This window comes from Vidua chalybeata, chromosome 10 (assembly GCF_026979565.1).
Source record: "Vidua chalybeata isolate OUT-0048 chromosome 10, bVidCha1 merged haplotype, whole genome shotgun sequence".
In the NCBI taxonomy this organism is placed as follows: domain Eukaryota; kingdom Metazoa; phylum Chordata; class Aves; order Passeriformes; family Viduidae; genus Vidua; species Vidua chalybeata.
In genome coordinates, this window is record NC_071539.1 from 4,921,732 (window position 1) to 4,945,377 (window position 23,646).

The window sequence follows — 23,646 nt, forward strand, 5'->3', positions numbered from 1 at the left end:
CACACCTTAATAATACTTTATTATTTCCACAGTTCTGAAAGTGCAATTTCTGGCAAGATTGCTGTTTCTTGAGAGAAATGTGAGGGGGAAATACATTAAAATTACGTTTGTAAGCAATTTTACAACTGCACATTGAATGACTTCCAAAAACCTTTTTTGCAGGTTTTCTTCCTTTTGGGGCCAGACAGGGTGATTATGTCCTAGACATGTTTTAGGCTTCTTTCTGCACACTTTCAGAGTGCAGAAGTACGTTTGTAGCATTTATCACGCCCACAGAAGTGTGTGTTACCATTGCTGCACTGAGTGATGTGTTTGTTGTCTGTCCCTGTGTGCACTGTGTTGAGACTTGTTGAGAAGTCCTCCATGTGCCTCTGTTTTTCCAAAATCTATGTTGACCCAGTGAGTTCCTTCCTTTGAGAAGCATTTCCTTAGAGACTTGACTTGATGCCTGGAGAGGCTACCCTAGAACAGGCTGGACAGAGGTGAAGTGGGTATTTATTAAAGGCCTTCAGCAGATGCACCTTGGGCAGTGCAAAATCCCTGCAGAGGCTACACCCAAGATGGACAATGGTCACCAGTTTCTCAGACAGATGTAAGTTTGGGCTATTTGCATATCAGAGGCTAATTGTCCAATTACACCTTCAGGTAATGAAGTTACATTCCCTCAGTTCAGCCCCCCAAAATTCATTTTTGTTTATACTTTTCGGGGCCTGAGGCTGGAAGGGTGACCTTGGTTCTCAGGCCTGCAAAGATTGTTTTGTCTGCCCAAACTGTGGAGAGAGCTTACTAACACTCTGTGTCAAGTTCAGAGTTGCTCACTAATGCAGGAATCATATTCACTAGTACAGCATCTGAAAAACTTAAAAAGCTTATATAAACATAAACCTAAGGCCTCAGACTGAACTTCCACGGTGAAACCCTCGCGCTGTCGCGCCGCGTGCCGCCGCGAAAGCGGGCTGAGGTTGTGTCTGACCGCGCCGCCTGCTTTGTTTTTAAGGTCTACAAGGGAGAAGAAACCACATTCCACATCTCAGGCCTTCAGGTGAACACAGACTATCGGTTCCGCGTGTGCGCCTGCCGCCGGTGCCTGGACCCCTGGCAGGAGCTCAGCGGCCCCTTCAGCCCCTCGGTGGCCTTCGCGCTGCAGCGCAGTGCCCTGGTGCTGGCGGGCGAGCCGGGCGGCGCCGACGACGCCAAGGCCAAGGCCATGGTGCCCACGGACGAACAGTTTGCGGCCCTCATCGTGCTCGGCTTCGCCAGCCTCTCCATCATCTTCGCCTGTATATTACAGTACTTCTTTATGAAGTAGACAATTCAACCGGAGTTTAAAGTACAGATTTAACTAATGCTACGCATTATAATCCACACATTTATTCAGATATTCCTCCTTTTTCTTGTTTTTTTTTTTCCCTCCTTTTTTTTGTTTTGTTTTGTTTTGAAATCCTTCATTCTACCATGCGTTTTATATACTGCTCTTGTTTTTACAGTTAAAGATAAATCAGTGTTTTGATGCACCTTTTTGAAATTCAGAACTAGGAAGTGGTCAAACTGGAGAAACAAACAAACCAGATACCAAAAGCAAGATTTTTTTTTTTTTTTTTCCTTCGTGATTTCAAAATTGTCAACAATTTGCCTTTTCAATGTTGGTTTTGGCTTTTTTCACTGAAGTTCATGCAGTCTCTTATTTTATCTTACTATTTAGGAAATTTTAATAATGAGTCACTTTTTTTGTCTCTTCTTTTTCCTTCTAAACATTAGTCACAAGTATGTATAGTGGTAAGACTAGAATACAGTGTTAGTCAAGTACCAGTTTACTTGAACAGTATTAGCAATGTTGCCTACGAATTATTCACTACATTTGCCCCAGTTTTTCAAGATAAAACCTAAGTTTTTATTTTAACTGTTTAGTGCATTTGAATTGGAACAACATCCTGGAGTTGAAAAATCTTCTTAGTTGCCTGTTATTTTTACAGTTACAAACACTATAAACTGCCTGTATACGAAATCAAATAACCAAACTACATATAAATTATGAAGCATTATAGATCTCTTTTTTTTTTACCATTTTGATTCCTAGCAGTAATTTTAAGTAAGAGGGCATTGTGCAATAGTTAGTTATTCCCATGTTCAGCTATTTAAAAGCTGCTTTAACTTGTCTGTTTGTCACTGTATATAACTATTCCTAATCTAATACTAGATATTATTCTATTACGTTCAGCCTGATTTATATGATTCGAGCTGGTTACAGCTTACTGCCTCTACTGAATTAGGTGAGATTTACACTCAATGGAAGCAAACTTTATTGTCAGTTGATCTTTTTTTTTTTTTATTATTAATATTATTGTTATTTTTTGGAGGGATATCTATTTTATGGAACTTTCTTGGAGGTATCAGAAATCACATCTGTTTGTTTTAAATACCTTAGAAGGGTGTCTATGCTGTTCTTACCACGGGGCTGATTAAAATAACTTGGTACCTGGCAAAACTGAGATGAGAGTCCTGCAGAGGAATGGTCCCTGCTCTGGTGGCAGTGTCCCCCTCCTGCCTGCCCCTTCCCAGACACATTTTAATCCATCGAGACACTAGATTTTTAACTCTTGAGTCATGGGGTTATTTATATTAAGTCAACATTGTGCAAGTACCTCAGGGACATAAATGAGCTGGAGGTGCAAATAGATTCCAAAAGGGTGCAACAGACACAGTGTATTTCCCTGCCTCTTGTTTTTGTATATTTTTGCTACTTGATTTTGCTTTTGACTTAGCTTTTTTGTGCTCTGTCTCCATCGTCTAAGATTCAGTGTCCTGTACTAGCATAATATTCCCTTAACCAAAGTAATGGGGAAAAAAACAACATTATTTTTGTTTTTAGGTTTATTTATACTATATACTGCATACAGTACTTTAAATACCAATTACAGTGCAATCTTTTTATTTATTGTAAAAAATAAAAAATAAAAAGTGTACTTATGTACTAATCTAAACCCCCCTCTCCACCCTCCCCATAGCATGTTACATTTTGTCTGTTTTATACTGTTGTACTTTAGTCAACTTTTTACCTGGCAGCATTCCTAGTATTATTAATCTTCTTGCATTTTCTTGTGTTTTTGAAGATGGGAGCATCTAGTACATTAAATGCCAAAAAAAAACCATTATCAGTGATTCAAACGTTTACATGTATCCAAAAACAAAATCATCTCTGGAAAGAAAGTGCTAAGATCAATGAATTATTCTGTGTGCCTCTCTAGATGTAGCAAATATTAGAAATGTTCTGTATTTTGTTATTGACTATAATTAGTTTGATTTAGCCTTGCAAACTAATGGCATTGAGCTAAATATATATATTTTTTTGTTTTTGCCAAAGTCATGGCTTGTCAAATTTATTTACATCTTATTTAAATTTATTTGTGATATGAAACTCTGTGACCTTGCATCTGTATTTTGTGAGCAAAAAGTATACAGCTGTTTTCATTGGAGGGGAGAAGAGTGTATTTTTTAAAACGATGAAAAGACCGCTAGTTTGGAAAAACCCAGAAATTTGAATAGATTGCCTTTTTTTATTTTTGGTATTTGTTTGAGCAGTGCTGCTATGAAATCCGAGCTTGACACCTTTTTTTAAAGAAAAGAAACAAAACTGCTTTAATAAAGAAAGGAAATAACCCAATGTGCTCTAGATTAGCAATTTTGAAAGTTCAAAATACGAGTGCTACTAAAAGCAGTGAGCAGATGTGGAGGGGAGAGCAATCAGTCACACTCAAAGCATCTCTGTCACTGCTGGTCTGTTGGGTCCCTTGTAACCACACTAACCAGAGCCCCCAGTCCAAGCCTGAGCTTTTGGGAGATCCTGCTGGAGCAGCTGGGACAGGCCCAGTGGATTTGGCATTTTCAGCCTGTATCTCCTGCCGTAGTGATCTGATTGTCACCTGTGTGTCAGTGACAAAGATCACCGGTGTCACACCCTTCTGTTCTGGGGGATGTTGTCCCTGACCCACCATTGCTGATGCTTTGGCCCTTCCCAAACCTCCTCGTGCCCCTGGTCCAGCAGTGGCAGGTGTTGGATCCGACCCCAGGGCACTGTGCTCTCACAGAAATCACCACCACCAACAACAAAGGTAGAATGAAACACTACATATTTAATACCCTTAAGGAAGGAGAGAGATGTTTTTATATTCTGCCTTTTTCTTTATGAACTTGAAGTGTTTTCTAATCTGTTTGTTGGCTCCAGTAGCTCAGTATTCAGTGTCACGATTGAGAAGTGCCCTAATTGAATGTGTATGAACCTTATCCTTGCACAGTTCTTTAAATTGAAAAAGAAAAATAAAATGTTTTTACCTCACTATGGGAACATACATTCCAAGCTTTTCAACTTTTAAAAAAAATAATCAGAAGTTTTCTTGTATTGTAAATTTTAGACTATTTCATATGCATTATATTAAAACTGCCATATCAATTTTAATGTATAGATTTTGCAAATACTACACTATGTATGTAAGACTTAACTGTATCTGTAGTGTATATGTAATATATTTATGCTCAATAAATGTTTTAATTCTTTCTGTTTTAATTCTTTATTTTAATTGAACACAGCCCTTTGGGTCGATGTGGCCCCTTCTGGCAGGTCAGTGCTGTTGTGCATCCTGGAGCAAGGATGGGAGCCCTGAATTTACCTCAGGATGTTTCTGGTCTGTAACTGGAGTGGTTTTTGTGGTTTTGTGAAGAGTATGTAATGATAATCTGAAAGTCAGGTGTTCTACTGACTTCTTTTAAATAGCTTGCATGAAAAATTAAGGATTTTTATTTATAGAAACATACCTAGGTTTGTTCTCTCTTAGTAATTAAACACTTGAAATACTAGAGCTTTTTAACTTACTAATTATGTGCAATGAATTCAATTCCTCATCATGATGAAATAATCTAGTACATATACATGTTTCTTGTCAAACACATTCATGTTAATTTTTTAATGCTTTTCCTCAAGTCACTGCATAAATACAACAGTTGATTTGTTTGCTTTTTTAATTACTTCTGTTTACAACATGAATGGGGTTTTCCTAGGGGAATACAGTAACTCTTTTCACTTGGTTGCTCAGCTTTTTTATTTAAGCAGTGCTTGCCAAGACAATCTCTTTAACAAAGTCTTTTAAATATGTCTGTAAAATAGTAATCAGCACTTTGCCATCTGAGGAGATCTTTTCTTTTCAGTGGTCCCTGGTTGATTGCCAGGCGTGTCTGCAGAGAGGACAGTGAGAGCCCATGGGAGAGAAGCAGGATGTAAACATTTGCTGTTGGAGTTCTGAGTGTTACCTTGTGCTGTTATCACCCACAGGTTCTGCAGAGGTGCTGGGTGCCTTTCTCACACCCAGGCTGTGCAGAGCTGGGTAAGTAGCACTAAGTTTACTGTGGATTTTGTTTTGTGAGGAAGCACAGAGCAGGTTGTAACCGCGCTTGGCTGCTGCTGTATTTACCAGCAGCTCTTTGCCTGCTGGCAAGAGAAGTATCAACTTTGAAAAGTTCTGGAAGAGAGCAGAGGCTCGTATTTTGGGTATTTTTGTGGTGGGGTGGTGCAGCAGTGGGCTGTGGCACGTGTCACAGTGTCAGCAGTGCCAGGTGTGCCCCAGCAGCGCGTGGTCCCCGGGCTGGCGCTGCCGTTTCTATGGCAGCAGAGATTCTCTCCTCTCAGTAATCACAGAGCTGCTCAAAAACCAACGCCTGGAATTTGTTTTGCTCCTCACTTCAGTCGCTCCTGCCAGCTCAGAGCACGTTTGGTGTGGTGCAGGAGAGCTGAGCCCCGTTGGAAGGGGGGGTCTCTCTGAGGAGCCAGAGGGTCAAAGCCACGTGTGGCACAAGCTGAGCCACTCGCTCCCCGGAGGAGTTGGGAACACGCACGATCTGGAGTGACATCAGTCCGTGTTGTTCACCTCCTGTGGAGCTTTTCCACAGGCTCACCTGTGTCTCTGAATTTTAGGAGATGCTCAAATCCACTGTGCTATTAAAAAAAAAAAAAAAAGCTGAAGGGGAGTGGGGGGGTCATAGTGCCAGTGCTGTGTCAGAGGATCAAGGCTCTCCTATCTCACCCTCCCATCCTGAAGCATAGCTGGGGTATTTAAAATCCCCCTGAAAATTAAATACTTGAGCTGGAAGCAGATGATCATTAAAGACCCTTCCAACCCAAACCATTCTGTGATTCCAATCTATGAATTTATGGCCTGTGGACATGGAGTGATTCTTCTCCAGCTTTAATGACAGCTACATCAACAGGATGGTTCTGCTTGACCTGTCTTGCAGCCAAAGGTGTCAGAGACAAGAAGAAATTTGTTTGGTAATATGAAGTATAAATTACATTTCCTCTGCAAATGCTTTTCTAGAATTATTTCAGAGTTCATGATGAATTGTCATTTATTAAAGTGGTGTAGAATTATATTCTGTCCTTAACCTGGCCTGGAGTAAAGATGCAAATGTTATCTTTATTTTTCTCAGAGTGAGAACCACAAGTAAGTAGAGATGAATTATGGACATTTTGTTTCACAGTTTTTATGACTGAGCAGAAAAGCCAGCTGAGATCCCCTGAAAGGGCTATTTTATTGGTACTACATTCTGAACAATTAAATCTGTTTTTGCTCTTGACAATTGCTCTTACAATGCCCAGTTTCTTGGCTCAGTGAAATAAAAAGCTTCACAAGATGCTTTCAAACAGCGGATTAGCCTGGGATCTGCTGTTATATAAGTGAATGTGCTGTTATTAGTTTGAGTAGTTACATTTGCTGCAATAATTGGTGGCATAGATGGTCTTGCATGCAATCAAAGCTATTTTTAGGTCTCCTGACATGGTTAATAAATAACTGCTTGGGTCAGTGTGCTCAGTGGATGTCATTTCTTAGTAATTTTATTAGCTCATCTCTCTCACTTTCTGACATATGAAAGCTATTACTCCCTACAAATAAAATGGAGCAAACAGTAGGGATGCAGAAGCCTTGTGAGGATTAACTTGTGAATAGAGTTGAGAAATTCACCCTAATCCAATGCAAATATTGTCTTTTTTTAATTTCTAGCTCAAATGCTCTTTCTTTCCATAAAAAGCTTGTGAGCTGGTGGTGGTGTCCTGGGCTCAGGGGCTGTGCAGCACTGGTGATGTTGGTGTTCCCTGGCTGCACTCGGGCAGGATGCACTTGGTCCCTGCCCAGCCATGCCTGCAGCTTGTCAGGGTTTGCTGAGAAAATCAGGTCTTTGCCCTCAGCAGGGCCAAATATCCCCTGGGATGCTGCTGTGTGGAGTTTGTACTGTTGGATGGAGCTCTGGATTAGTGATTGCTCTGGATCACGGCCCTGAAGCCAGTGCTGCTCCTGTTCTGCCTTCTCTGCAGTGTGGGGGTTCAGAGTTCCATGTGCTCTCTATGGCTCTGTCCTGTGTCTTGCTTAAAGTGTCAGGTGATTGACTTCAGTGTTCTGAAACCAAAAGCCACCTGTTCAAACCTCTGGTTATTCTCTGAATGAGCCTTGTCTGGACAGTGATGGTGCAAGCCCCTTCCCCTGGCTCACATCAGCCTGTTCACAGGAAGGATGCACATCTGGGCACAGCCTGTGGCAGTGGCACTGCTCTGGCTGCGTGCCCGAGTCCAGATTCCACTGCAGTGTGGGAAATCAGGCATGAGCCTGCAGCAAAGACTGAAAGGAAGCAGGTAAATACAAACCTCTCATGGGTTTTGACACCACAGCTGGTCTGAGGTGACTTCCCTGTGAGGTGGTGTGGCCCTGGCAGAGGTTGCCCAGGGAAGTTGTGGGTGCCCCATCCTTGGAAGTGCTCATGGCCAGGTTGGGTTGGGTTCTGAGCAACCTGGGATAGTGGAAGGTGTCCCTGCCCATTGGTCTTTAAGGTCTCTTCCAACCCAAACCATTCCATGATTCCACATACCAGCATTGGACCACAGATCCTCAGGCATCTGAGTGACGAGCCCCAGACCAGCACTCCTCTCCCAGAGCCAGGGTACCTGCCAAGGCACACAGGAACCCTTGTGCTGGCTGCCCACTTCCCTCCCTCCCTCCTCACAAACTAGCAATAGTTCAGTGGGTTCAAAACTCCACATTCAATCAAAACTAACTCAGGTGATTGCACCTTTCATAGCCCCATGCTGGTGCCACCGGCGTGGCAAATTTTAGAAAAATCAATCTCATTGTCACTGCTTGATAAAAATACCAAGGTGCTATTGACTGGGCAGGATGTGTGCCTGTGTGTGACCATGAATCTTGGCTTCATTTTGGGAGAGTTTGTAGTACGCGTTCTGTCTTCTCTCAGACTGCTGTGTTAAAGCTGTTTAAATCCCTGCTCCTCAGAGCTCATCGTGCTGTGTCTCATTGCAGAGCAGGCTCGTGGTGTCAGATTCCCTCCCTGCCCACCTTAATGAGCCATGATTTGCAGCCCCAGGTCATTAGTGAAAGGAGGCTGTGTAGGGAAGAACAATGTGGATAGAGGTTTGGAAATAGCCATGCCTTTTCTTTCTCACACAGTGCTGCAATCATGTGAAAATCAATCAGAACATGAGAAAAAAGCAAAGGATCTTTTGATCCAGTAGCATCAAAATGGGGGCAAGTGCTGGGAGAACATCTCCTGAGCCCTTAGAGCAGCCTCTGAAGGGGAGAATGGGGTACTTTACTTCTGAGAGCAATTTTGCCTTATGGACTCACACGTCACAAAACCATTATTTTGCTCCCAGTGAAAGAATCAGAGCAGGTGTGGAAAGCCATAAAACACCTTTATTTGGAGAAACACAAAGTGGTTTATCTCCACGTACAATGGGAGGAGCACCCTGTGGCTCTCAGAAGGGTGTATTTGTACACAGAAATGAGAGCTGAGATTGGCAGCTGCGCATTGGGTGGTTTGGATGCTGATTTAGGAGTCAACCCCTCCCCTCCTTCTGGGGGTTTGCTGGGATAATGCAGAACACTTGAGGGGCTCTGCTCACATTGTGTTTCCTTCTGTTCTGGTTTGAAAGCAAAACCAATGAGAGACTCCAAGTCAGAAACACAGTTTATTAGGAAAAGGGAAAAGAAACAAAATCCATGCAATAATACAAAAGAAAAAGAACCACTGTCAGAGTCAGAACACAACCTGACACCCCCTTTGGCCAGCGTGCTGGTAGCAGTCCAAATTGGAGTGGCTCTACTCCTCCTGGAGTGGCAGATGTGGTTCTGTTGGAGCAGTGATCCTGTAGAAGGGTGTAGTCTTCCTCTGAAGGTCCAGTGGAAAGCCCCAGCTGTTCCTCTTGGAAACCTGTGGAAAGGCTGACTCTGATGTCCCCAAAACCCAGATTATATCCAGGTAGGAATGCTTGGCTCCTCACTCTGGGTACAGCATCTCACAATGGAATCTTGCAGTTCTTATCAGTCACAAGTGACATTCAACAGCCCGTTATCAGCAGATGTCTCCCCTGAGAGAGGACTGGTTGTGAAAGAGATAAGGAAAAACTGCCCACTTAACAGAAGACAACTGCTAGGCAGATGGCAACAGAATACATCTTGCTTCTCAATCTGGGACACCTTCTCAGCCCACTCCTGGCCAGCAGTGTGAGGGCTTGGCAGGGTGGCAGAGCTGGGATCCAGGTGGCACTGCACATCAGTGAGCACCACGGGTTTGGAGGTGTTTGCCCTCTACAACTGTGCTGCAGAGCTGCCTCCTCTCGCTGAGCAGAGCCAGGTCAGTGTATTTGAAGGTCTCAGAGAAACGAGCACTCAGCATCACCAGGTCAGCTCCAAGATGAAGCCCAGGTGCTTTTTGTCCTGATCCAGGTAATTGGGTTAATGAGATGCCCTGAGTTTTGGTGTTAGGGAAAAAGTCATGGCATGCACCCATGCACAGCTGACATGGGGAAGGGCCACAACACACAAGCACTGGACTTGGAAGGAAATGGAGACCTCGGTGCTGGAAAAAGCACTGAGGAAGTCTGTTAAAAACCCACAAAGTGTGTTAGTTACGTGGGATAATACTAATGTGCTATATTGTGTGCTGCAATGACAACAGGACTAAGGCTTGACAGTGAGTGACTGCAGAAACCTGTTAGCCTGCATCAATACAAGATGGATTAAATTTTCCTTTTCTCCACTGTACTTGCATAATCACAATTTAGAGATAAGAGGCAAATTCTGATCTAACATTTGATTTTCTGCTTTTTTTTCCTAAACAGCAGCAAGCAGGGCTGTGGTTTCATGATCTGCCAGAGCTGGCACAGCTGGACCCCATCATCTGGCAACTGCTGTGGGCAAAAGTTTGGCCAGGAACGTGGGACACAAAGCCAAACCTCTGTGGGTTTTACCTGTCTCTCACCAGAACTCGTGCTTCAGAGGGAAAAGCCATTGGCAAGCATCTCTGTGTGAGGAAATGGTTTTGCTCCTGTGAAGTTTATGTGGAGCTGGGAAGGATTCCGGGTGGTCCATCAGGTGGGGATGGGGGAGGAGAAGGCTGAAGGGGGTGTGTGTCACTGCCCTCAGTGAATGATGGACCTGCCCAAAGGAGCAGAGATTTCCCATTAACACCACAGAAGCTTCCAGCTCTCCAGGTGCTGCTGGCATCACGCTGGGCAGGGTGTGACTGCAGCTGCCTGTGCCTGACAGCAAGTGGTGTCTAACAGTGCAAACTGCCAGGGGGCCCCGGGACATCCAGCTCCTGCATCTGCATCTGCTGGCTCATCCCGAGGGTTTTCTGGGAAGCTCCTGTGTGTGTGCAGGCCCAGGGGCTGGTGCAAGGATTCCTGTGAGACACAAACCCCCTGCAGGTGGAGGTTCACCATGGGCAGAAGGGATGCAGAGCCAGGGCTGTGGAAACAGAGTACATGGTGTCTCTGCAGTGTCAGCCAGAGGCTTGGTTCCCAAATAAAGTTTGGGAATAAATGGGCTACTGTGCTGAGCACTCTGGCAGCACAGCTCAGGAACAGAAAAGTGATGCTGGGAGCTGCCAGATCCAGCCCAAACCCAGGAATGACATCCAAAGGGTGCAAGTGAATCCACACCCCAACACTCTGGGACAGCAAGGTTTGAGCAAGGGGTTAAAATGCCAAGGGCTTCGATTTCATTTTTGTAAAATAGGGCTGGTGCTTTTTATTGGGAGTTGTGAGGGTAAAATGCAGTTATGGTGCTTTCAGTTGGGGGTGAGGAGGGTGGTTCAGGATGTGGAGGAGTAACAGCAGGGCCATCCCTGGGAGATGAGTTAGATTTTTTTGTTCCAAATTTGAATTTACTTCTCAAGGTGTAATTTACCTCTTCAAGGCCACATGATTTTTGCAAAAGATAGGCTCTGTGGAAGCCTATCCAGAAACATCCACTGGGCTCAGAGCAGCAGCATCCTAAAACCAGCAGATCCATGACAGAGAGGGGGTTTCCCTGGGTGTTTAGGTATCTAAAAACTGCTGATTGTAATGGGCTTATGCAAATGTAATTTGATACAAACTTACATAACTTCTCAATCTCTATCAATTCAGATTTTGACAGGAAGTGCTAGTTTTCCAGTATATTTTATTTTTGGCAAGAATTACAATAGGACATGATTTTCTGCTTGTGTGTGCCTCCATCAAAGGTACTTTTGTAAAATGAATGAAGCTTTCTGGTAAAGTCCTTTTGACCTATTTCATCACCAATTTAACTCACTGCCAAGAAAGAAAATGCAGCCAAATTGTTCTTGTTTATTTGTGGAGCTGTGATACAAAATGTAGAGGTAGAAAAGCTTTTAAAACTGGGACTGTTTAATGAATGAACTTTTCAGTTATTTTCTCTATGGGCTGCTCACATTCAAGTCAGTAAGAATACAGCAAGATTTTGACTCTTACAGTCTCTATGCTTTTTTTTTTCAGTCAGAACTGGCAAGGTTTGTTCCCTCAGGGAAGAAGTTCCAGAAATGGAAAGGTTCAAGCCTTAAAAATCTCTTTCCTGCAGAGCTGCCCTGTCTCCCACACCAATGAACAGCCCAGTGCCTGCAAGGCATTCTTGTCTTCCCCCCATGAAAAATGGACCTCAAAAACCATGTCCAGGTAGCCTTCCTTTCACGTAGGGAAGGCTTTGGGGAGAAGCTGTCAGGAACATGAGGTGCTACAGAAGTGCCCTGGGAAGCAGAGGAGAAAGGCTCTGTCTGTGCTGGGAACTGTTTGCCAGGACAGTTCAGCATCACTGTGCCAGCACAGGTTGTTTGCCACTGCCCTCTGCACCTGCAGCATCCACTCTGCCCCTGTTCATCCTGCCAGAGACAAGGCAGGAGGAGCCTTGCCCCTTGTTGGTACCTGGGACAGATTGATGATGCCTACCTTGGACTGATTTCACTGCTCTTAGGTAAAATACGCTCTTCAAATTTTGCTCACTTTTTTTTTTTTTTTTTCCCCAATTAAGTTATTTCTTGGGCAAGGTCAGGTTGGATGAGGCCCTGAGCAATCTGATCTAGTGGGTGGCATCCTGCCCATGGCAGAGGATTGGGACTAGAGGGTGTTTAAGGTCCCTTTTGTGTTCTGTGATTCTCTGAATAACACTCAAGGCAAGCAATGCTGGATTCATCCATCAGTGTGTGTGGGGATGTGTATATCTTTTTGGAGGCATCAGACAAAAGTTGATTTTATGATGCAAAAGTGAGGGTTATCCAGGTTTTGAGGTGTGTTTTTTTTTTTCCTGCTTTCCATATAAAAGCAGTTCATTATGTACCAGTTTGAAGCTGAAGTTCCTCAGCACATGCTGATGTGACCCCACTGGCGTTAGAGACTCCATATAGAAAAGTTTTGGTACTGAGGGCAGCAACACTAATGGCTGGTGTAGTGACAGCTACAGTGTGTTAAATGTTTCTGTTCCCTGCTAGATATGAAGTATTTTACTGCTTGTGCAAGAATCCTATGAAAGTGGCTACTTTTCTATAATAATAATTTGTGTATTTTGCTAGATTTGTCCAAGGACTTGGAGAAATGAGTCCAACTCCTCAGTCAGAAGGAAGGAAAAAGTTCTGTCCCCCCTCCCAAGGAGCAGCCAGTGCCTTTCTGACTTTTATGACCCCAGATAAAATGTTTTCAATTTCATTCTATACACAAAATTGTGAAAAATTTACAGTGCTGGTAGAGCTAAAATTTACATTTTCTCCTGGAGAAATGTTTAGGCTAAATGAAATTATTACTATGTTTATAGTTTGTATGCGCAAATGTGTCTACTTTAATGTTGCTTTAATGTTTAATCAGTTACTCTGATTAAACAAAATAGCCTAAACAAGTTAGTTATACAGTAAAACAGTTTTGTTTTGGGGAACAAAATTAAAATATAAATGTGAGAAAAAAAAATTAAAATCCAGTTGTCTGAATCACCCTGGTTCCTCCCCCACCACAGAGCCACATGGTTATAAAGGGTCTCATCACTTTATTTCTTTTTCTGTTCACATTTAACAGCACAGACACAGCTGAGATTTGAAACACCGATGTGACGCCGGGTGTGTGTGATCGGTTTGTTTGTACAGACATTTTGTTACTGAGCTCACATCTGCACCCTCTTTCCATTGTTCCCAAATGTCTTGTTTCCCTGAGTTGCATGAATTCTGCCACCAGACCTGCTTGTCAGTCAGTGAGTGAGAGAACAGCGTGGACAGCCAGGTGCCTGTGGGTAGAGGTGAAGCAGGAGGTGATCCTGCAGTGCTGCAGTGCCTCGGTGTGGGTGTTTGCACTCCTGGAGTGGGGAGGGGACAGGCTCAGGTGCCACCAAGGAGCAGCAACCAGCCCCTGGCCCCAGCAAGGTGATAGAAAAGACACTGAATATAGAGAAAAGGTCAATATCTCTTGTGGATTCAACCTGAGCAGCTGAAGGTGTAACAGGGGGAAAAGTGGCCCATCAGTGTGAGCAGGGGTTTGAAGGCAGGAGAGTTCTGCTGACACACAATTCACTAGTAAGAATTAAAATTCATCAGGGACAGAGGGCTGTGGACCAGCTGGGGATGAACACTAGAACCAAATGAACAGGAAGCTGCTATCACACATGCATGCTCTGAAGTTCTGTCAGCTCTGTAGGGCACAAAACCCAGTTGGTGAGACAATACAAGCCATATTCATTAGCACAGAAGATGGAACGTTTTCTGGTTTGCCTTGAAATGGCACACTTGAGGTATAAAAACCTAATTTAAGGGGTTTATGAATCAAGTATGAGAATGTGCCTGCCTGTGTCTCTTAATGCAGATTTTTCTATTACTTTCTCAGGTCATGGTGGTTAAAAAATGCAAAATGTTCTCAATTCAACACTGCAGCAAACGAGCAAACGAGCACAAATGCACACAGGCTTTACAGGGGGATGTGGCACTGGGACAGATTTTAAACAGAAACATGGGGGGTTTACAGGCAGGATACCTGTCCTCAGCAAGCTTTGGGGTGCGGTGGGACGCAGTTAGGGACAGGTAGCCACAAACTCATTACAAATATTGAAACAATTAAAAGCTTCCAAGTTCAAACACATCAAGTCATTCACAGTCAAAATGAACAGAGCAAGTACAGATTATTCATCTAGTAAAAAAAAAAAAAAGAAAAAAAAGAGACATTGGTGGGTGATTGCATTCCACATTTTTACAGCATCACTGCATGCCTGAAGTCAGCACTGTCCTTGTCGCATTGATATATATTTTAAAAAAATATTTCAGTACAGTCATATTCTAAGCCACTACTGTGAAGGCTTTTTTTTTTTTCCTTTCTATTTGGATGTGACATGGAGGTTATTTATTTTTAGCATGTTTAAAAATTCTCCATTTTATATCTCTTTTTTTTTTTTAAGAAATAATTTTCCTCATTCAGAGAAAAACATGAGCTTACTTAAAAATTGATATTATGAAAAGTGTATCAAATTTCCTGTTTGCTACTCCAAAAAACCAATTCAGTATTATCTCTCTAGGGTCTGATTAGATGCTAACAAAATTCTTAGCAAAACTAAAGCTAACTCTGGAAAAATTCAGCTCGAATGGGCGCTGCTGAAGTCGTACAAACTCTCGAGTGAAGCGGGCCACGTTTGCCTGCTCAGGACGGCACAGCCTAGTTCTGGGCTAAAGTCAGCGTTAAAAAATCAAACGGGCAAAAGCAGCACAAAAATAACACCTGGAGCGCTGCCAAATTCTGTGACCGCGTGTCTCTCCTCTCAGAGTCCCAAACTTCAGGCTTTTTTCCCCTCGTATCTTTAACTGCCTGCACCGCGCCTCCCAGCCCATCCGGGTGATGACCGGAGTAGCGCTTTCAGCGTTGGGATTCCCGTTCCTCGCCCTCTTCCCCTCCCGTTATGGCTTTCTGGGGGACTCGGCGGGTGATGCTGGGGTGCCTGGTGTCATGTGATGACGCTGGGCTCTGTCCACCCGCGGGAGCTCCCCTGCTTGCTGCTGGAGAGGCTCTGCTTGGGCAGGGCTCGGAGTCCGAACAGGCGGCAGGCGGCCACGCGGTACTTCCTCGACATGATGTTGTAGAGGATGGGGTTGATGGCTGCGCTAAGGTAGAAGAGGACAAAGGACACCAGGTTGCAGTACTGGCTGATCACTGCTATCTCCAGGGATCCAGCTTCGAAGGATTTGGAAAATAAGTACCGTCCTACGTGAAAAGGCAACCAGCAGAGTATGAACGCAAATACCACCACAACTAAAATAAAAACAGCAGAAGAAAGTGTGTTAAGTGTGAGTATCAACATACAGGTGATTAACATTCTGTTTTGCAGCTCTGTTCATGTAACAAATTAATCACAAAGTGTGAAAATGCCTCCCCTAAGCTTTCACTTGTGTCTCAATACATTCTCTGAGAGTATAAATCAGTGATACTTAATACACTTGGATCATATCTAAACAGGCTGCCTGAATATTGCTCAACTAATCTGATGTAGCAAACTTCTGACCTATAAAACGTTTGCATCAACGGAGTGTTAAAGAATCCAAATGGTTACCAAAAAAGTATAACCATCTATCATCTGCAGTGTTTAACAAAAGCAAATTATATGTGATAGACTCAACACTGTGGTTTATAATGAAGAATGTAATCACTGGGAAGCAAAATTATTTAAGAAAAAAAGGAAAATTGTTAAAGGCAAAGGCCCCAAAATAAAACACAGAATGGGGACTTGTAGAGCATATATGCCAAAATAAGATGAGACTGGTGCATTTCTCCAGTTTGTCCATTTTTTTGAACATAAGTTACTCCCAAGAAGAGTAAAACCAAATGTGTAGTATATAACTACATAATTATAGTTATACAGTATATCTGTAATATTGTATTACTAGAGTGGTTGCATTTACATGTAAATATCATGTCTGTAGAATAATGGGAATGTGTGTATCTCTGAACACTGGCCCATTGGAATTTTCATCTGAGAGAAAGGGAAATTGTTTCTGTTCATTTCCTGTGTGCCTTTGATCTTTATTATTTTTCATATTGCTCTGAGAGTATCTATTAATATATTACAGAGAGAAAAACCAGAAAACTCGAGCAAGGGTTTCTGACATTCTTAAGCAATTTTTACAGTTAATCTGTTCATGGAATCACAGAATTGTTTGGGTTGGAAGGAACTTAAAGAAAATCTTTCTCCAAGCCCCCTGCTTTGAGCAGACACCTTACATGAGACCAGGTTGTTCAAAGTCCAATCCAACCTGGCCCTGGTGGGCAGGTTGTGTTAGCAACCTGCTTGTGTTAACTATCCTCATATCATGTCTTAGAAGATCATAAAATTCAAATTACTGAGAAGAATCGTTACAGGTATCTTCCCCCAAAAATTCTGCACCAGCATTCCCAAGTTTAAAAGGATGCTTATGCAGGACTTGTGGTGGAGTGGAAAGCACCAGAGTTTGAGGTTCAGAATAGGTTTTCCAGCTCTGCATCTTCCTGAGCCAACCACTTCCAGTTTTCCCCCACTATCTTCACTACAAAATTCAGATGATTCCCTAGCTCACATGGGGATTTGAATCCATGTAATGAATATTACCATGATGGTCATTATGAATGAGCAGACTTTAAGGCACAGCCTATTATGACTAGAATTTTAAGCACATGTAGGCATGCAATATCCCTAGTCAGCCTTTTGACAGTTTGATCTCCATGCATGCAGAAACCCATGGATTTCAATAGGAATGGGGTGTGATAGCTCCTTAGCAAGTCAGGCTGTACATTTAGGTGTTTAATTTCAGTCCCAGAAGCATAACCTATCTTTACAGTTAAAAGAACTTCTGATGCTAATCCAATTTACTTGATGTTCCATGACTTGATAAAGCCTCAGAAAGTGCCTTCTAAATTTTAAACAGAACATTAACACCAGTGAGAGAGTTGACTGCACTGAGCATCTGCTGCCACTGAGCCCTCACTAACTTCTTCCCATCTTTCTATCAAGCATCAGTCTGTTATCATTTAGGGAATATTGGCTCTCTGTCAGAGGAGAGTCTTGCCACTGCCTGGCTGTTCTCAGACCTTGTAAAAGGAAAAAAAAAATCAGTGCCTGAAATATTGCAATGCTTGTGGCAACACTTCAGAGCAGAAATAAGCATTTTTTATTTCAAAATTCTTTACAGTTAAGTATATGGAAATATAAGTGTGGCAGTAATATATGTAATTTACTTATAGTCAGTGGAAGTTCATAATCCTGAACCTCTAGAAATGTGAGCAATTAATTACTTTCAAGGTCACGCTTACCAGACTGAAGTAATTCTATTGATCATAAAACGTATCTGAAAGGGCATAAAGAATGCTGCGGGTTTTATTATTCTTCCTGCTGCTGCATAGTAATAAATTAGGACATGAACAAAGAGATCAGATAGGCTCCTATTTGATAATTAAGGTACTTAGGACTCACTGCCACCTCTTGTCTGCCTCATTAGCCCACCACTTCAACCTTGCTGAAAGGAGCCTGTGAAAGCTTCTTCCTGCAGAGCATCTTGTCCCCCCCAGAATCCTCGGGATGACTTGCACTGCAGAGGACTTTTGGCTTGGATAAAAGTACGCAGTGGCAGCAGGATTCTGCAGTTTTCAGACACTAAACTGCAGGACAACTTTTTGGGTTTGTGTATCAAACTGCCACTACATGCACTGACTTAGTATGTTAAAACTCGTGTTTCCGTGTGCCAACCGCAAGCGTTGTTTAAAGCGTTCAGCAGTGTCGATACACAAAGTTAGGAATGACAGTGTCTGTTGTCCTGATCCTGTTTCCTTACAGTCTGTGAGATTTTACAGCATCACAGACCTCAAAGGAGACTCGGTGCTCCTGGTTCAGCATATCCTGGGGTTTTTCTAATATGAAAATGCAGATTAATTTTCATAAGCTTGGTAGGAAATAACCCCTCTTTGCTAAAACCTTGATACTCTTTTCCTATGAATCTTAGTGCACATCATGCCCTGCCTGCCTGGCTGTAGTCTGCAGCTCAACTTCATGGCTTGAGAAAGGTTTAGTTTTGTTTAAAAATCAAATAAACTGTTCTCTGTAAATAACATTGGTATCCACAACCAAAGAGCTAAAACGCTCAAAAATCGCCAGGGCACAGGCTAATTATAACTGTAGTATTTATCCTTGTCAGGGAGTCTTACTAATGTTTGTTTAACTGTTTGGGAGTCCCCAGCTCAAACCAGTTAGAAATAAATCTAAGGGAGGAGAAGAGTTATCCCACAGCCACCCTGAGGTTTAGCCTTTTGTATGAAAGGTTTTCTTTCCTTTGGAAGGAACTATAGTAAACTATCAGAGAGCTCCCCGTCTTTTTCTCTCTCTCTCACACACACAGGCACACACATCCTTTTGGAAAAACAGAGCAAGAGGACTCGTACCTAACATTTTCACAGTTTGCTTGTTGTTCTTATCCCTGATGGCAGTGTTTGGACCGATGTTCTTTCTCTTCCTCCTCCAGAGCTTCCTCCCGATGAGGCTGTACAGCACGGTCAGGCAGAACACGGGCAGGAAAAAGAAGATGCTGGAGGTCCAGACCATGATGGTGAGCAGCCCCGAGCGGATGGCGTACTCTGTGGCTCGGCACTCGTTGGTGCTCAGGGGGTTTGTGCCATTCTCGTGCTCGACCCCCACCAGGATGAAGATGGGGCCGGCGCTGATGAAGGAGATGGCCCAGAGGAAGAGGATGACCAGCTTGACCTTCCCTTTGGTGATGATGACTTTAGCTCGCAGGGGGAAGCAGATGGCGACGTACCGCTCCACGCTGAGCGCCGTGATGTTGAGGATGGTGGAGTAGGTGCAGCTCTCGCTGATGAACTGGAAGAGCTTGCAGAGGAGGTTCCCGAAGTTCCAGGGCCGGTACTGCCAGAGGCGGAAGAGGTCCAGGGGCATGCAGAGGAAGATGAGCAGGTCGGAGAAAGCCATGCTGGACAGGTAGAAGTTGGTGGTGGTCCTCATGTCCCGGAACCGCGACACCACCAGCATGGTCATGAGGTTGCCGATGATCCCGATGACGAAGAGCAGGACGCAGGCGACGGTGATGCCGGTGAGCACGGGCACGGGGAACAGGTGCAGCGGGGGCTCGGCGCCCGTCCGGTTCTCCGCGCCGCGGCCGCCCGCGCTCCCCTCCCGCATCCTGGCGCCGCGGGCTGCGCATCCCCGCCCGGCGCGGCGCGGCCCTGCCCCGCGCGGTGCCCGCTGCGCGCCCGGGCAGGTGCGGGGCCGGGCGCGGGCAGGGACGGGCAGGGACGGGCGGCCCCGCTCCGCCTCTCCGCGCTCCGCCGCTCCCCCCGGCCCGGGGCGGGCGGGCGCTGCCGCTGCCGCGCGTCACAGGAGACGTGGGCGCGGAGCGGCCCCGCTGCGACCCCCGCGGGCCGCTCCCGAACCGCCAAACTTTCTTCCCGAGCCCCCGGCGGGCGCAGCGCGGCTCAGCCCGCGCCGGGTCCGCCCCCGGTCCCTGCCCCACCGCCCCCGCCCGCTTGGGCAGGTGCGGGTGTCGGCTCTCGGTGCTCCCGGAGCCGCGGTGCCGCCCCAGGCGCGGTGCCGCCCGTCCGTGCTCCCGGAGCCGCGGTGCCGTGCCCAGGTGCCCCGGTGTGGTGCCGCCGGTCCGTGCTCCCGGAGCAGGGGTCCCTTCCCCGGGCGGCGCTCTCAGCGCTCTGTCCCCGCACACTTCGCCCCGCGGCGCTCAGCACACGCGGCCGGTCCCGCAGCCGTGGCTGCGATCGCTGCCTCCTCGCTCCGTATCTTTGCTGTGCCCTTGGATCTTGGCAGGAGCCCGGCCAGGCTCCAGTTCAGTGAAGCTGCAGCAGCCACCCGCTTCTACATGATTTACCTGCAATTAAATTTCAATTCAGCGTGTTACTGCTGTCCTCTGCTCTGCCCTTTGCAAGCACAGACAGAACCGTGCTTCCCCAGCTGCAGACTCCTGTTGTACGAAAGGAGAATGGTGTACCCAAGAAATAAGATGTGAGCAGAACAAGGTGAGATCAGAGGCAGTAAAGTAACTTCCCACACATCTGTATAGGGTGTATCTCCCCACCTTTCCAGCTTGTCCCCACAAATTCTAAGGGTATGTGTGCTGCAGCACAATCTTTTTTCACTCCTGTCTGTGTAGAGGGGCTGGATCTCTTGTGTCCCATCCCTCAGGAGGCAGCCAGTGCTCTGAATCCATGTTGGCATCTACCTTAACCATGTCGGCATCTACCTTAACCACAGAATCATGGAATGGTTTAGGTTGGAAGGGATCTTAAAGCTCATTCCTACCTCCTGCCGTGGGATGCCTTCCACCAGCCCAGGCTGCTCGGAGCTCCATCAGTGCAGCAGGGAAGCAGGTTTGTGCCATTTCCCTGGGTGCACTCCAGCACTGGCATTATTTCCCTTTCAGGGCTGCAGGGCTTTGCTGGAGGGTAGATAGAGCACAAGTGTGGTGTGACACAATGCTGAGTTACTCTGCCTGTGCCTGTTTTCTGTAATTTGTGCCTTCTGTAATCATGCAAGCATTAGCCTTAGTGCCTTGCCCGTATCCTAATTTGGATGATATATTTTTGCAGTTTCACTGGAATCAGTATTCTCATTCCTGCTCATGAACTGTGAGACAGTTTTGCAGCAAGTTACTCAACAGTTGCTAAATTTTATGAGGAATGGCTGCACATTATTGCAGTTGAAAAGGAGGAAGAGCCTAATGTACTTCTCACTTTGTCTACCCAACTGCCTGGATAGCTGTGTTATATGTTTCTAAATAAAAATCATGGGCTTTATGCCACTACAATACAGTTATTTCGTATTAGAACTGTGTCCCCAGTCTAATTCACATGACATTGCTCTATATTATGGAGGAGATGGCAACTGCTTATGTGGTTAGGCTACCAAATACTTTGCATTATTATAAGGCATTATCTCACTTCTTTTAAAAATTTCTTTTCCCTAATACATTCTCAGACCAGTGGTATTAGCTGCAGGATGTTTATATTTACTACAGAAAGTGGCCCGAAGCTATAAATATGACTTTCTGTATAGAGAGGATCCTTCATGATATCTTTCAGTTTTTGCTGAACTGTTTCTTGTCAAAAATGACCATTTCTCTTTCCCCAGGGAGAGAAAATATTTTTTGTTTGTTTTGTTTGTTTGTTTGTTTGTTTCTGGGGTTTTTTTTGTTTGTTTTTTTCCCCAGGAAAAGAATTTTTTCTAGAATAATAACTGATTGTGGTGTGTATACCAAAATCAAGTACCCAACAGTGAGTGAGCAGCAGATCTGTACACACCAGACAACCTGAGCTTGCAATGCAATGATTTAACCCTGAATTCCTTGGGAGTTTGCTGTGTTGTGAGGCAATTGGATCAGAACTCACAGTTGTACTTCAAATGCAGCAACACTGATCTCCTTCTTAAAAGGGTCTCATGAGTCAAGGGCTCCTCTGGCTGCTTTTCCTGCATGGGACTGGGCCAGAAAACAATGCCAGCTGAGAGAGAAGAAAGGCAGCTTTAGTTTTATTTTTTATTTCTTTGGCCATTGCAGGCCAAATTTGGATGGAATATAAAGATTTGTCATCCACAAGCATTGCACGATAACAGATTCTTGCTTTGCATTTGCTAAAGGACAGTTGTGCAGATAGTGGTGACAGAAGAGGTAAGAACTGTGAGAGAAGATGGCTTTAGGCTCCCAAAAACTATCTACCAGCCCTCAGCTGCAAGAATATTAGTTTCATGTTGCCAGCAAGTCAAGAGTGAAGGCATTGGTCTTACTGCAATGAGAGAAAGGGGCTGAAGTTAAGTACTTTTTATTCTATTTATCCACTAGCTAGATGTATGAACAAACCAGATATTAAAAAGATAATTTAGAAAACACATTATACTAGACATTTACCTTTCATGGAACTCTTAAATTATTCGTGTTTCTCTTCAGTAGCTTCAAAACTGCATTGAGCACTGGAGATGAGGTAGAAGAGTTTCTATTTGTGGAGCTTTGAGATTTCTCTCCTATATTCTATTCTTTCAATTTTCTTCTTGTCCAGTAAAGTTCTAATTCTTGTTTATATCAGTCTTTGTTGTCATGGAAATATCTGAAGGCTTTGAACTTACAATCATTATGTGTTTATTGTGGAGAGAAGAAGAAACTGGAAAACAGACTGTAAGGTAGAGATTAATTTTAAAATTATGCATCTCCAAAACTGAGAGAAAAGTAAATTCAGGTTTTTTTATTATATCCAGGGACAGAAGGTGTTTTGACTGCTGTTATAAATGTGGTTTAGAGCAGAAGGTAGCACCTGGTGTATGCTTTCAAAGGTGATGGTTTAGCAACTCTTATCACTGAGGAGTGCTGTTGGAATAGCAGTAATCCAGTTTAATAAAGTAAAGCAGAATAAACTCAAGTTACTTTACAGATGGTTATATAGCAGTAATATCTGCAACCAGACTTCAAAACACTGCTAGTTTATTAATCAGCAAAGCTGTGCTCTGCAGTCACTAATTCTGAAGTTTAGACTCAGCTCACTGGGTCACACCTGGGCATCGTGTCGTGTCCCTGTTCCTCAGACTCTCCAACTTCAGGGAGAACACGATCCCTTGGTGGAGTGGTTCCACCCCTGCCATGGGCAGGGACACCTTCCACTATCCCAGCTCTCCATCCAACCTGGCCTTGGACACTTCCAGGGATTCAGGGGCAGCCACAGCTTCTCTGGGCAACCTGTGCCAGGGCCTGCCCACCCTCACAGGGAAGAATTCCTTCCCAATATCCCATCTAATGCTGCCCTCTGACAGTGTGGGTCCATTCCCCTTTGCCCTGTCATTCTGTGCCCTGGTGAAAAGTCCATTTCCAGCTTTCTTGGAGCCTCTTTAGGTCCTGGAAGATGCTGTAAGTTCTTCCAGAGCCTTCTCTTCTCCAGGCTGAAGAAACACTGTAGCTTGGTAATGGGTAAAGATCAGATGTTTTGCTACTAAATCAGAATTCCCAGGGCTTAAGTAATTGCTAAAGCCCAGAAACATGAGAAGTACCTCAAGGGAAATGCTCAGAATTTTGTCTTCTGGTCACAAGATAATTTTCAGGGATTTCTTCAGTCTACTGCTTCCAGATGCTGCTCACCAGCTGGGATCTGGAAGCCAGTTATATGGAATTACACAATATGGCATTGCTCAATGGTTTGCATTTTGTCCTTTGCATTGCAACCATCTCTGGCATTTAGTGGATTATATCTGATACTGATCAATGTCAGGGAAATGATTTAAGACAGGGTTGTCACAGAAGTCATAGGATGACACCAATAATCACTGTGAGACTAAG

The 23,646-nt window shown here is 44.3% G+C and overlaps 2 protein-coding genes across 4 annotated transcripts in view; one reads left to right on the top strand and one right to left on the bottom strand.

Annotated features, from left to right (window-relative positions):
• The window catches only part of FNDC3B (fibronectin type III domain containing 3B), a 185,697-nt gene extending 181,146 nt beyond the window's left edge, over positions 1-4,551 (top strand). For all 3 annotated transcript variants that reach the window (XM_053951887.1, XM_053951889.1, XM_053951888.1), the window contains exon 26: positions 998-4,551. In XM_053951887.1, the coding sequence (XP_053807862.1) occupies positions 998-1,309 (312 nt within the window). In that variant the 3' untranslated portion in view covers positions 1,310-4,551. The remainder of the gene's footprint in view (positions 1-997) is intronic.
• Positions 4,552-13,382: 8,831 nt separating this feature from the next.
• GHSR (growth hormone secretagogue receptor) lies at positions 13,383-19,505 on the bottom strand. Its single transcript, XM_053951832.1, has 2 exons — positions 18,752-19,505; positions 13,383-15,598 (listed from the first exon to the last, which is right to left on the bottom strand). The coding sequence occupies exons 1-2, from the start codon at positions 19,503-19,505 to the stop codon at positions 15,294-15,296; spliced, it is 1,059 nt and encodes a 352-aa protein (XP_053807807.1). The 3' UTR covers positions 13,383-15,293.
• Positions 19,506-23,646: the final 4,141 nt, after the last annotated feature.